Source organism: Natator depressus, chromosome 8, assembly GCF_965152275.1.
Source record: "Natator depressus isolate rNatDep1 chromosome 8, rNatDep2.hap1, whole genome shotgun sequence".
Lineage (NCBI taxonomy): Eukaryota > Metazoa > Chordata > Testudines > Cheloniidae > Natator > Natator depressus.
The window spans coordinates 7,710,758-7,725,163 of NC_134241.1; the positions used below are offsets into that span (position 1 = coordinate 7,710,758).

Sequence of the window (14,406 nt, forward strand, 5' to 3'; positions counted from 1 at the left end):
TAAAGAATTTTGCCCAGGAATGGAAGAGGTGGAGATTCACAAAGAGTAGGAGTCAGTATTCCCTTAGCTTGTTGGACTAGGTTAGAAGTGTATGTTTCCACAATAAACTCTCTTTGCCAAAACCACCTTCCCCTGCCCTCTGTGTTGAATGTTGTGCAGCGGAGAGACTGGAACAGAACATGTGTTTTTGTTGCATGTGCTAAGTTTCCTTTTCCCCTTGCAGCTGGAGGACGACATTGTAGCCAAACCAAACTATCTCAGCACAATGAAGAACTTTGCTCTGCAGCAGCCATCTGAGGAGTGGATGATCCTGGAATTCTCACAGCTTGGGTTTATTGGTAACTGACTCTCTTCCTCCCCCCCCCACTCCCCCCAAGCACCTTCCAAATGTGGCTATCGCATAGCTGGCTAGATCTCACAAACAGCAACCCCCTTGCTTGGAGATGTTTTCCCATAGTAAGGGTAAATTCCATATGCTTGGCTTCTTCTAACACTTTTATAGTGACCCTTTGACTTGCTCAGGAAATAAACTATCTCAAAGTTTTCTGTCCTGAGCCTCCTGGCCCTGGGATAGTTACACAGCTGGAATGAGAACCTGTGTGTCAGTCACCTTCCTGTTGACACAGTTCAGATAAAACGCAGAGCATGGCAATAGCAACTGCCTCTAACTTCTCATTGCCTTTTATGTGCCGTAAAGTTTTATTGATGTGCTGTGTTAAAACAGGCCAAGCTGCCTGCGAGACTTTGCTTACAAGTGGGTAGGGACGGTGCAAGTCCATGCTTGTCCATGTTGCATCTTCCACAAGCATTAAACTACTGATATTCTGATTCATTTTTAATAAAAAAGTAAATCTACCCAGTGGCCCAGCAGAGAGGCTTGCTTCCTGGATGTGACTGGTTGCTTCTTGGTTGGACGGGATCTAGAAGCACCTGCCATAACACAATCAGTCTGTGGGCCGGAGGAAGTTTTACATCAGCTGAGAACTGTTTCAGGAGCAGCACTGTATGGTTATGCAAGCAGTTTGGATATTCCTCTGCTGGGTGTTGGCTACGTTAGTTTAACGGGGTTTGATGTCTTTCTGAACTCTCAGGGCAGGAAAATAATCTATGCTAGAACTGTGCGTGAATGCCATTTTCACCCATACCTCTCTGGTGCCCCCTCCCCACCTGGTGTGAGTGTTCCATGCTGTTGACCTTGACTTCAGTGAGACTCATAACTGTGTGTGTTGCTAACTCGCTAGCAACAGTCTATAATGAATGCTAATTTTAGAACTGTACTAGCAGCATCAGTGATCCTGGTGCATAAGCTCCAACTGCGCAGATCCATGGCTACTTGAAACTCCGTTAGAGATGCAAGGAGAGAGACCAGTTTTCCCAGCTTATGATCAAATAAATTTGTTAGTCTCTAAGGTGCCACAAGTACTCCTTTTCTTTTTGCGGATACAGACTAACACGGCTGCTACTCTGAAACCTGAGGAACTTGTAATTCTTTTCAGTTGCTGGATCTTGTTTGTTTCACACTGTATCTGCTTTGTTTCTTCTCCATCCAAATATGCTTGCAGGAAAGATGTTCAAATCGCTGGATCTCAGCCTGATAGTGGAGTTTATACTCATGTTCTACAAGGACAAGCCCATTGACTGGCTCCTTGATCACATCCTTTGGGTGAAAGTCTGCAATCCAGAAAAAGATGCGGTAAGTAAACAATCCCCACAGAGGGCACTGAGAATCTTTCCACTCTGCACTTGCTCTGAATTTCCAGAACTTGCTGGGAAAGACGGGAAGATCTCTTTTTTAAGTGATGATGATGAAATTTTGTTCTGAATCTTTGTTAATCTCATTTAGCCAGGAAAGCTTCGTTCAGGATCTTACCTAGGAAAAAATGTTTGGAAAGTTCAATATGTTGCCTTCCAGATTAGCATGTTGCTAAGAGATGCTTTATGGGGATTCTTTGTGCTGGGTAGAAAAGTCAGAACCTCCCTTCTATAGAAGGATACTTCCCATTCTGGTCAATAAGCTCTTCGTTGCTGGTGGAAATTGAGACCGGCTCCTTGTTTAACTCCGTTAGTAGAGGATTTTCCCCCAAACCCTAAGGAGAGTGGTCTCTTCCCCTCCATGGTTTTATCTTATCTTTTTTAACTTCTGTGTGTTCCCTTCCTTGAAGCCTCCTTCCCCCCACCCCCCTTCACTTATCGTAACAGCAAAATAACCCTTTGGAATTGCACTTGAGTGTCCTCTCAATTTGGAGCAGAGGTGCATGCTGACTCGTGTCTCAACTTAACCAGAGCAGATCAAGGATCCCATTGCAGCTCCCTGAGCTTCTCCACAGCCAGGAGAGTGGTAGCCATGTAGAGACGTGGAGAGTGGGGGGAATCTAAGGGAATCCTTATTGCTGTACTGTGGTCATTGTGATCTATTGTTTACCATGCTATGTGTGTCTGATGCTTTACAGATGACAATAAAAAAGGGACATCCTTTCTGGTGTTCTAAATTAAACTAGCGACAACAAGAGATTAGAGTAACCGGGGTGGAGTGGAGGGCATGGGAGGATGAGCGTTGCAGCCGTGAGTGTGAGATGAACTCGTTGCCAGATGCACACTCTGGTTTTGTATTTTGAATACATTTAAATCTGAGGCAGAGGTCAGTGCTGCAGAGACCCCAGAGAAGCAGGGCTAGTATCTGTCTCTAATAGGTTTTTATCTTTCCTCCTCTGCTCGCTCTAAGAGAGATAGGTAGCAGTATCCATTAGATCCTCTTGTGTGTAGGATGATTTGTGTTCCGAACACCTTTTGTTTGTTCTTCAGGTGGTTTTGGCCCGGTGTGCTCTTGGGTGACAGACCCATTCTCAATCAGCATATCCTACAGAACCTCTTCTCCTGGTCTGGGCAAGATTGGGATTTGTTTGTGCGTCTGCTCCATGCAGGAGTGATGAGATGCAGCTGGTGCTCCCCACCCCCACCCCCTTGTAAAGCCTTTAGCTTGAGCAGTCTTTTAATGCAATTCCCACTGCACAGCCAGGTTAACTCATACTCTCCTACTTGACTGCTTCCCCTCCACTGTCTTCTCAGGGGATGCTGCAAACCTCTGAATTGTTGCTTTGCTACACATTTAACCTAATTCTAGTGTGGATTTCTGGCTCCTTCTCCCACTGTGTGCATGATTAACTCTGTGCAGTGCCCCTTTAAACATGACTTGTAAATCCCACTGTGTCGAATCAAATTGGTAGCTGCTAGGATTTGCTTTCTTGATTGAAAGTTTGCTTGACCTGAGCTTTTTGGGAAATGCTTTGCCTGATCTGGATATATCCTGTTCTCTTTACATTTGAAAACTAATGGTAGATTTAGTAAAGTTGCATATGAAGAGCTGACCTTGCTGTTACTAGTGGAGCAATTCCCCACCCTAATGTGCTTAGGACAATAGTGCTTTCATTAAATGTGTCCTTAGCACCCCCGCCACCCCTTACTCATTTTGTTAAGGGCACTAACAAATGCCCTAACCTGTTTTTCCCATCTAGGTTAAAATAGGGACCTGAAATGAGCTCTTGTTTTTTGCTGGCAGTGCAAAGGGATTCTCCCATTAACATGGCCAGTTTTAATTTTATAATGTAATGAGAGTTGGATTAACGGATTAGCTCAAATGCAGCCTGCAGAGAATACCCCTGGAATGTCCAGGTTCCAGGGAGGCACAGACAGACATGCCAACTCTCGTGGACTGATCATGAGAGTCACAATTGCTGAGTAAAATTAAGCCTCGCTCATGAGTTCACGACAGAACTCTCAAAGGTCAGGACTGGAGAGGGGGGAGAATGGTCCTGACATCTGAGAGCTCTAAAAGTGAGGCTTAATTTTACTTAGCGATCCTGTCAGCCAGTGGGGGCTCCTCCTGTCAAGCCTCGGGTATGTGGCAGCGGGGCCAGGCTCCCGATGTCAAGCGCAGGTGGCTGCTCCCCTGCCAGCCTGGGAAACGGGAGAGGGGACCTCACTGCAGCCCCCCCGCCCCACATCTGGGGAGGGTGAAGAAACCTGAGAGGAGCAGAGGTGAGGCTGGGAGGGCTGAACCATGGCCTGAGGGCTGCAGGGGGACTGAAGTGAGGAGAGTGGGGGATGATGGGGTAGGGCGCCTGTATTGATGGTGGGTTCTGAGCAGATGGGGTGAGTTCTGGGCAGGTGAACTGAGGGAAGTGGGGGTGGATGGGGTGGGAGAGCTGAACTGATGGGGTGGTGATGATGGGAGGACTGAATTGAGGGGGGTGGGTGAGGACAGGATTAATTGCTGGGCAGAAGACAGGCAGATGTGGGGGGTGAGAGCTCCTGCAGCAGGGGCAAAAGTCACCTTATCCAGTACATGTGGGAGAGTGGGCAACACTACCATGCACATACCCTGGGGATGGGCAGGGGGAGTTCAAACATCAAGAGACTGAGCTAAAAAACATACTATAATCTCTTTTTAAAATGTCATGATTTTGGGGCCAATTTCATGATTTCTTGGAGTCAAACATGATTTCTGGGAGTCCAGCTCATGATTTTTGATCTCTTGAAGTTGGCAGTACTGCACAGGTAACCGGCTGTGCCAAGGGCTTGCTTAGCAGGGAAGGCTTGAGTACCACTGATGGGATTCTATGCAGCTTGTCCCCCTCTTTAGGTCTTCGTATAGTGCAGGGACTGCATTCAGAGAGCCCATGTAAAGGGTACATAGACAGACCTCATTGAGTTTGAAACTTTGCAAACATCCCTATAAGTGGGGTCACAAAAATTGTTGTACCATAAAAACTCTTTATTTTTCCCTGTGCTTAAATCCATATTTGCATCCCATTGCCCTCCCCACAAGGAAAACTGAATTAAATTTCTAGCTAATGCGACTTCGGGGCAATATACTTGGGATAAATCCCCACAAGGCAGGGACTTCCAATAGAGGTCCTGAATATGATATAAGTAGACTGTCTTTTCCCTAGGACTCCTCTCTGCTCCTTTCCCCAATCTCTCTCTGTCTGGTTTTCTCTCTGCTCCACATTCACAATATTTTCCTCATTGTTTTTTGCCTTTGTCCCTTTCTGCGCTCTCTCTCCTCTGTAGAATGTGAACCTGATAAGGTAGTTCAGATTAGAGTTGAACTTTCAACCTCACCTTGTTGGGGTGGTTTGAAATCAGGCCAAACAGCTTTGCCAGAGGAACTAGCAAACTAAGAAAAACCCTCCGGAGCCTGTACCCAACTTGCCCAAAGAGAGAGGAGCGTTGCATGGGAGGAAGAACTAAATCAGTTGAGCGCTCTGCTCTTCAGTCAATGAAGATCCAGGGATTGAAGAAGGGAGGAACGAAATGAGTTTCCAGGCAAACCAGAGAGGCTGATCTCTTTTGTTTCTTTGATATTAACAGCTGAGAACTTAGGGAGGAAGGGCACTGATTAGGCAGATGGCAAAATACACTTGGCAGTGTTGGGTGAGGAGGAGAGTTTGAAATGTAGGAACTTGGAATTAATAAGAGCATAGGTGTCACTGGTGGAGCAGCTCACCAAATCCTGCTGCATAATCAGCTGAAAGTCACTGACAAATTCATTGTACTTGCAAATCAAAGGCAGAGTAAAGTGTCACCAGTCACAGGTCACTCTGTTAAAGGGTGTTTCCCACCCTTCTCTCCCCCATGGTCTGACCTGACCTTTGCTTTCCCCCACTCCTGGTGACCTGGGCACTCTGAACGACAAAGGCAGAAGCCAGAGTTCTCATAGTGCTTTCTCATTTCAGAAACATTGTGACAGGCAGAAGGCGAACCTGAGAATCCGCTTCAAGCCCTCACTCTTCCAGCATGTGGGAACCCACTCCTCCTTGGCTGGGAAGATACAGAAGTTGAAAGTGGGTATCTGACACCGTGGCATGGCATTCTTCCCCCACCCATAAAGATCTCCCTGATGTTAGGCCCTTCTTGCACACTGGATTCACATGCGCACGCCAACTTGCTGCATTTGGAAATCAAATGTGCTTGGAGTTTCATATCTTAATGGCCAGGTTTCCATTTGTGGGTGGAGTAATGCAACACCCCTGCTCCTTGTTTTGTTTTTTCAACATGGGACACATTCAAGCTCAGCAAATTTAAATGAACATTTTAGACATCTTTATTAAACTGCCCTGTGTCTCCTTTTTCTTCCTATCATCAGTGGACTGCTGGTTGCTAGGCAATCTGTCTGCTGGTTGCTAGGCAATCTGTCTGTACTAAAAGCTGCTTGTTAATGCTGTGGTGGTTGGTGTAATGCAAATTCATAGATTCAATGGCATTTGAGTTTTCTAACTTTTGAGCAGGGGAAGCAGATGCTTCATTCAGGGCATTACAGGAGGAAGGGAGGCACCAAACAGAAGAGGAATGTTTTACTTCCCGAGATAATGAAGTTTTTAAAATATGTTGGAAGGAAATCGGAATTCAGTCAGGAAATCAGGTCTTGAAGCAGGGCAAGTGCCATGACTGAAGAGGTTAGGACACATTTACTAGCCAAGTTTCCCTAATCCCATTTGTTTCAGTGCATCAGAGCTGCACTTGAAGTGAGGGTGAGGTTGACAGGTGTTTGCACCCTTCTCCAGAGACCAGAGGTACTTGACCGTCAGTCTTGAGCATCACAACACAGCTGTAGCTTGTAGTAGAACAGCCCTTCTTGTCATGTCGCGGTCTTGCCGGGTTGCTGTGTTTTATCTGATTCTTGGTGTTTATTTTTAGGCAAATTAAGGCTCACTTCTTAAGAGTGTAAATTGTGGGGCGGGGTATTTAAACTTTAACAAAATCCAACTACAGAATAGTGCCGCTAATTTTTTTCATAAAGTGTATTTTGCAATAAAAATGCGAGAAGCAGGATTTGTACTCGGCTATAGCTCTGTAACTGATACAAAATATCACTTTATATAAATATATGGTATCATCCTGTCCATATAACCCAGTCAATCTCTGACATGACTCCATCACTGGCAAATCATTTGACCCAGGTTAACTAAGACTTTCCTTAGCTTATAAGATGCTTGAGGCAGGGTTCTGTGTTTGTATGTCACCTACCACAATTGGGCCTCTGTCCCTGATTGGGCCTCCTATGTGCTACCACAGTGCATATGATGAAGATTTCCCCTTTGCAGCCTTGTGCTTCTGGGGAATCAGCTCCCCAAAAGAACCCGAGTGCTCTGTTGTTCCCCACGGCCTTTGCAAACCAGTTTCCATCTCACCTTCTGTAAATGTTGCACTGATACTTTGGCATTGGGATGTTGGGGCCTTTAATCTGTGTCTCCCTAAAGCTGAAAACCCTATTTATTTCTCATTCAATGAAAGCCGTGTGTGAGAGTTCACTCTTGCTTTGCATTGTATGTGTTGAGGACAAAGACTTTGGAAAGCAAGCCCTGCGAAAAGAACATGTCAACCCTCCCGCAGAGGTGAGCACCAGTCTGAAAACCTACCAACACTTTACCTTGGAGAAAGCCTACCTGAGAGAGGACTTCTTCTGGGCATTCACCCCCATGGCAGGAGACTTCATCCGATTCAGATTCTTTAAACCACTCCACATCGAAAGGTTAGTGTGTTGGGGTGTGCTCGGTGGTGGGGGAAATATACAAAACCAAGGGCTGAGATGTGCTTCCCCGTTTTTCTGCCCCCCTGTCCCTAGATTACCCTGATTTTTATCCCAAGTGGTGCAGGCTCCTTCTCTGACTCCATTTTACTTTCCTTTGCATTTAACTTGTTGCTGCCCCTCCTTGCAAAGGCAAGCCTTTGTCATTTCACTCCTTATGTCAGATGTCTTGATTTTCCTCTCTGGAGTGTTGTCCCTCGTGCCCAGACAGGTGTCCCATCCTGCTGGCTGCAGGGCAGAAACTTGCACACCCTGATTCTAGACTTGGCTTTGCATAGCTCTCACCACTGCCAGGGAAGAGCAGCAGGATAATAGAAACAGCTGTAGTCAATACCCTGTTCTGTGTTGCGGACAGATAACACAGCTCTGTGAATGCATTGTGTCTAAAGGGCAGAGGGTCTCCTGACTCAGTTCAGTTCCCTTGGGGGTGGAGGGGGGTGGTCTTTGTAGGAGAATAAGATTGGATCTGAACTGGGGAGAGTAGTTTATGGGTCAGACTCTTGATAGTCAGTAGTAGGACACTAACTTTTCTGGGAAACAGTCCTGCCTGGGTTTTTCATTCCTAACCATGCCCCAGAGTAAGGCCTTGCTCATCCCTCCATGGTATGCAAATGTCCATCCCAGAGCCTCCCCTCCCCCATGAGGCAGGTGTGCACTGTTGTCGCTTTCCCGCTTTTACAGGTGAGGGGAAGCTGTGCCAGATGCTAAGGGTCTAGAGGGACCTGTTTTTCCAGAGAAAAAAACCTCATCTTCACATGGCTCTTGTTCAGGCCCAGGATGTGGTGGTGCGTGCACTTCACAAGGCCTGGCAGTTTTGTCTTGATCTGGGGTTGAGGCATCTCATCTCTGAGACTCCCTTTTCCGTGCGTGTGTGTTAGTTATAATCCCGATACACCTGTGGCAAGGGTGACAGGAAAAACCCCATATCCAGAAGGTCCATTTATGCCCAGAACTCCCACAGCCCTCCATCACCCAGAGCTCACTCTGTTACCTCTTAAGTTCCTCTCATTGGGATAACAGCTGCTTATGTTTGGTCCCATATGCACTGGAACCCTTCATTTGTAAATGCAATGAAACAATAATCCATAATTAGCTGTTTTTGCATAAAGAGCTATCTCAGTGTCCCCATCTCAATGAAAGCGGCTCTCCGTGAGTGTAAAACTGCCAGTTTGGTTCAGACACTCAATAAATCACTCCTGACAGGAGACACGATGGTCCCGCCGCACCTCTAAATCCAGTCAGATTCTTACAGCTTTGGTCTCTGTTACACAGATTCTTCTTCCGCAGTGGCAACATTGAACACCCTGAAGACAAACTCTTCAATACAACTGTGGAGGTTTTGCCCTTCGATGTAAGTTATGGGGGATCGGGCTGGAGGTTGGGAGTAGGGAGAAGTGGAAGTTTTTTGGATGAGGGAATTTAAAATTCTAAGGAAAATGTTTAGTAAGTGCACGTGATCTATTGGCTGTGACGTGTCTGCTGGTTCTGCCAGTATCAGACTCTTCTGACTTTGTTATTAATAATCATGCCTGTTACAGTGGTGCCTTTGGCCCACTGTGCTCGCTGCTCCACAAACACAGAGGAGCAGACAGTCCCTCCAGAGCGTACAGTCTAAGCAGACGAGACAGGCACCAGTGGGGAAAAAGGTCTAACACACAAGCAGAGTGATTGCAGCAAATGTCATATTTGTCCAATGACTTTTGCTTGGCACTTGGTTTAGTTCAGAGGGGAATCAGGGAAACAGACAGCAAGATGAAGGGAAAGGAGATGCTGAAGGGAAGTGGGGTGAGCGGGACAGGGCAGGGGACAAGAGGGGCAGGTATGGAATGAAGCTGAAGGGAGGGGCAGGGAGAGGGTTGGAGTAAACAACCAATCAGCACAGGGTAGAGAAAGTCCAATCAAAACTGTAGAAAGTTTTCTGAATGTCCAGTGGTCCCTGCTGTGGCTACTTCTGCAGCTGCTTGTACTGCCTGGAGTCTCTGGCTGGCTCCGTTTTGCACTTTTTCCCCACAACCACATGAGGAAGGGGGGCACTGCTGCGTTCTACTGCCGCCAGAGAGGGGCGGGGGTCTCCCTTGCATGCTTCTGTTGGGGTGAGAGGTAGCCCGAGCAGGGCCCCATTTTATGCTCCCCACTCCCTCCAAATGCAGCAGTCCCTGCTTTGGTTGCGTCTGCAGCTGCTTCTACCAGCTGGAGACTCTGGCTGGTTCCTTCCTGCAGTTTGTCCTCAAAGTCACATGGCAGCCTGGTGTTGGATATATAACTTCTATCTAGGTTAATATTAGACCAGAACCTGCAATCCAGAGACAATCAAATTACAAGGTGTGTGGGAGGGCAGGTAGATTCAGATTCCCAATCTGAACCATCCCCCTATGGTTTTTGTTCCAATTCAGATCAGAAACCATTAGGTGCATACTTTCCAGTCCAGATGCCAAAGGAATCTTGCAGAACACCTGTTCTCTTGTGATTCTAATCCAGGATCTCATTAAGACCAGAACAGATAATCTTGTCAGATTTCCACCACTTTGGGATAAAATCTTTCAAGAAGAGCATGTAAAACTTCTGTGCTGTCTAATCAGAACCCAGACCCTAGTCCTGGCTCATACCCAAAGCAGTGGGGTAAACCAGGTGCTGTTGCTGCCTGTCTGTAGGTAAGACACAAGCCCATGGCAGTAGAGACCTCATGGTTTAATAACTCCCATATGTGTTTTAATATATTATACTTGTGCTTGAAAGGAAAGACCTTACAACAAGTCTACATGTTGCTGCAGTGATTTCCTTTGAAAAATGCAAAATTATTATGGCTCTGCCTATTAATGCTGTACCCACAGCAGGCTTCCGAAATTCTTGCCACTGGCTTTCTGCAATGACTGTCTGTTTCCCGCACAGAGTCTCCAGTCAGATAAGGAAGCCCTGCAAGAGGGAAGAGGGACAGTGTTCAAGTACCACAGGACATCAGATGGCTACATACAGATAGGTAAATTACTTGTTCAAGGCAAAAGCTGGCCTGCTGTTTGCTGATAATGCGCCACATTGAATAAATGAATAAAGACCACTGAAAACCTTCCTTGGAATTGATTTGCCTGGAAATGAGATTGAAAGTCAATCATGTACAGCAAGTTAGGCTTTTTTTTTCTCTCCATGAGCCAAAACTTGGATGGGTTTTAATCACAGTTCTCCTTTGTGCAGGGCGCGCACGCTCTCTCTCATCTAACAATATAGAAGGATTAAAGCTGATTCCCAGGGCAGGGAAAGAGGAATTGAACAGACCTGAAAGGAACGAACGAAGTTGGCTTTCAATTAAGCAAAATGCTGTCGTGGTGCATTCGTTAGTAACTTCCAGCAAGTTTCCTCTCAGAAGCACCAACAGGAGTAGTTTTCAGATGCCTTGTGCTAGGATCCTTGCTGCTGCTGTATGGCTTTGAGGGTTCCCATGTGGGGCATTGCTGGAGAGAGCAAAGGCTTTCACCATGAGGGAAAAATTATAGATGTGATTTTTAAGTCAATTTCACCTTCTTTTTTCTGCTCTGCAGAGCAGGCAGTACTGTGGGCTCATGCATACATTGGTGTGGACACACGGCTCAAATACACCCCCCAGGGAGATCCTAGGGCTGGAAAGGTCCCTACGGGAACAATGCCTCCAGCACGCCTTAAAGAGCTGAAGAAAATCTCTGGAGATGGAGCTCCTTTATCACAAAGTACAGGCTCCAACTTGTGGTTCAGGGTAGCCAAGGCTGAGTGAGGAATTCCTGTGCTGCTGTTTGCATTCTGGTGGCCTTTGCCACCATACAGACATGCTCAGGAAAGTTAAGGGGCTAAATATTCTCCTTACAGTTTCAGAGTAACAGCCGTGTTAGTCTGTATTCGCAAAAAGAAAAGGAGTACTTGTGGCACCTTAGAGACTAACCAATTTATTTGAGCATAAGCTTTCGTGAGCTACAGCTCACTTCATCGGATGCATACTTCATCGGACTCCTTACAGCGTCCTTTTCTCCAGGACCCTGTTCAACTTCACAAGGTTTCCATAGATGCATTAAATGTTAACTTGTGAAACACTGCCACCTACTGGCCATGTAGGTCTCTGCACTTCTAGGCTTCTGAATCCAGTTTCTTTGGTTGAGATGCATCACTTTTTTTAAAGGTATTGCTATTCTGGGAAGGGCTTATGTTTGACCTCACAATGCCTTGACTCCCTTTCATTGGAGAGAGTGCAGTGGATCAGTCAGGTAGTTTGGTGCTCTGTGCAAACTAAAAACAACGAGCACAGGAGGTTACCCTCTGACAGGTTCAGTGGTAGGCAACACTTAAATGTTGCAGCTGCTTAAAGAGGAAGAGTGGTTGGTTTGTACAAGACCATAATCCGTCAAAGGCTCCCAGCGAAGGCCTGGGTTAGTACTATGTAACAGCTACTGGAAAACTAGACTGAAAAATTGCTTGCTGCTGGGGGGGGACTGCTTGCTTAGCAGTCTTAAGTTCAGTTCAGCTGCTCTTGGGAGGATATTCTACCCCAGACCTGTCTGCTTTTCTCCATCAGGCTCCTTTTCTAAGGGTGTTGCAGAAGGGGAAGTGGACCCTTCATTTGGGCCTCTAGAAGCCATCCGACTGGTCATCCAGACTGATTCTCCAGTGTGGATCATCTTGAGTGAGGTAACCTTTTTTTCTGGCTTAAAAAAAGCAACTTAGATCTGGACAGCTCCTTCCAAAAGCCTGGAACAGACAGAACCCCTCCCCTCCCCCCAAATTCTTCCCACACAGGAGGAGCAGATATCAGGGTAAAAGGGGTGGTGGGATTTTGAGTTCTCCTTGAGGGGAGAAGGGTGAGTGGCCTTTCAACCTATTGAATCCAGAGTGCCTGGTCTTAGAAGCACAATCCTGCTCCCATGAAAGCTAATGGAAAAGCTCACCTGGATCTCCGTGGGTGTAGAATAGGCCCCTAAGTGGCAATGCATTTTGTACAGAGGCTTTTAATGTAGAGATGAACCTGTGGAGTTCTAGTGAGTTGCACAAAGGGATTGTTACTCTAGTTGGGGCAAGTGCTTTCCTGGCCATGTGACTGTTGTTAAAACCAGCCTTTTGCGTCCTTTGGAGAAAGGAATAGGTGCTTGCCCCTTACCACTAGCCAGACAACTGAGAAGGGAGAAAATGGGCTTGTACAAGGAATGTTTAAACATCCAGAGTATTTTTTAAACAATTAAATTCTTGATAGTGTCCTTCAAACCCACCACAGTTCTAATAGCCTGAGGGTCTGGGCCAGTGGATTTGGCTTTTTCTGCCTTCTAACATCATTTGTGTCTTGCATTTCTAAGGGGGCAAATCCCCCAGAGCTGTCACCTTGCTTGCTTGTCCCCCAAACCAGCATCGCTAAGTAAGGGGTGTGTGCACTGCCCTTTGAAGGCTAGTCGCAGGCTGCAGTCACGTGATCTTTTGGTATCACCTCAAGATGGTGTCTTGTCAGCAACAAATTAGCAAAAAAAAAACAAAAAAACAAAAAAAAACCCCACCCTCATTTGAATACCCTTCCTGGATGTCTTCTGTAAAACAAACTTCACACGTGTGTCCTCTCTTCCTGCTAGCATGGGGACTGCCTGAGAAAGTGCCCAACCCTGAGGCCTTTTGCTTCCTTTCTCTTATTCTCCCCCATTCTATCTTTTCAGATTTTTCTGAAAAAAGCAGAATGAAATTCCCAGGATGAAGGGTGGATGCGCAAAGCCGTTGCTCAGTCCCTCCTCCCAATCTTCCTCTCCCTTTTATTCCCTTCCCCCAGTCTGCAAACGGTGTGAAAGTGTTGCATGCACAGCACCACCATCTGCTCCAAGCCAGGAAGAAGAAAAAAATCTGTGGCCAAAATATACAAATCCTGGCAAGCTCTGCAACAGACTACATGGAGGGGAAACATTTCCATAGGTGGGTGCTGGCTGGAATTAAACAAGAGAGCACCAGTGCCCGCACTGGCACGTGTTGGCTGCAGCTGACTTTGCGGGGGGTGGTCAAACTGTCCGCTCTTGCTGTATAGAGACCAAGGGAAAATACTCCTAGTTTAAAGGTTTGGTTTGTTCCCCTGGGCGAGGACCACACTGTCACTCATCCTCTCAGGGACATGGCTCCCTGAGTGTAGCAGTTGGCTCAGACGAACATACAGCACGGTTTGGCATGCTTACAGAACGAAGGATCTAATGAGCAGGAAGGGCAGACCCTGGCTATATTGGGTGGGGGCCCTATTGCTGGAGCAGTGAAGGGGGAGGGTTTTGGCAATGAGCGCAGGGTGACTGAATTCCCCTTACCAACTGCAGAGCAGGGTTGAGGTGTATTGGGGGAAACCATCACTGCCTGAATCGCTTCATTTCCCCTTGCCCCAGCAAGAGGCATTTCCTCCAGGACTACAGCTGAGGATTAAGTGAGTAGGAAGATGGAGCTCTCCTCTTGGTCCAGGAAGGGTCATGGTTCTACCAGAGGAGATTACGTATATCGGTATGGCAGGGAAATACTAAACCACACTGTGCCTGCCAGGGTTGAACACGGCCCCTGAATAAAACTTATGTTGAAGGCATCAGTGTCTTCACGCCTTGAGATTTTGAGTGCAAAATCCATCTTTTTAATAAATATTTCAGTTACTGGTTGATGTGAATTTTGAAAATAAGTAGCCCAGTTCTAAAATGGTAGGGAGTCGTGTAATTTCTCAAAGTTTTTTCTGAAATCCCAATGTCTCTTCAGCTATACACTGGAATGCATTATACTACTTTAATGTGCTGTATTTTTTATTATTGGATACATTTGATTTTTCAAGTACATCTCTATATAAATATATATTAAAAATAACG

At 46.4% G+C, this 14,406-nt stretch overlaps 1 protein-coding gene across 2 annotated transcripts in view; it reads left to right on the top strand.

The window, feature by feature from the left end:
- Positions 1-14,316, top strand: part of MGAT4B (alpha-1,3-mannosyl-glycoprotein 4-beta-N-acetylglucosaminyltransferase B) — a 92,362-nt gene extending 78,046 nt beyond the window's left edge. The window contains exons 8-15 of one of the 2 annotated variants that reach the window (XM_074960349.1): positions 224-338; positions 1,563-1,693; positions 5,736-5,843; positions 7,338-7,531; positions 8,876-8,939; positions 10,478-10,565; positions 12,123-12,235; positions 13,243-14,316. In XM_074960349.1, coding sequence (XP_074816450.1) covers positions 224-338; positions 1,563-1,693; positions 5,736-5,843; positions 7,338-7,531; positions 8,876-8,939; positions 10,478-10,565; positions 12,123-12,235; positions 13,243-13,266 — 837 coding nt within the window. In that variant the 3' untranslated portion in view covers positions 13,267-14,316. Of the gene's footprint in view, positions 1-223; positions 339-1,562; positions 1,694-5,735; positions 5,844-7,337; positions 7,532-8,860; positions 8,940-10,477; positions 10,566-12,122; positions 12,236-13,242 lie in introns of both variants that reach the window. The other variant, XM_074960348.1, reaches the window with a different exon arrangement.
- Positions 14,317-14,406: the final 90 nt, after the last annotated feature.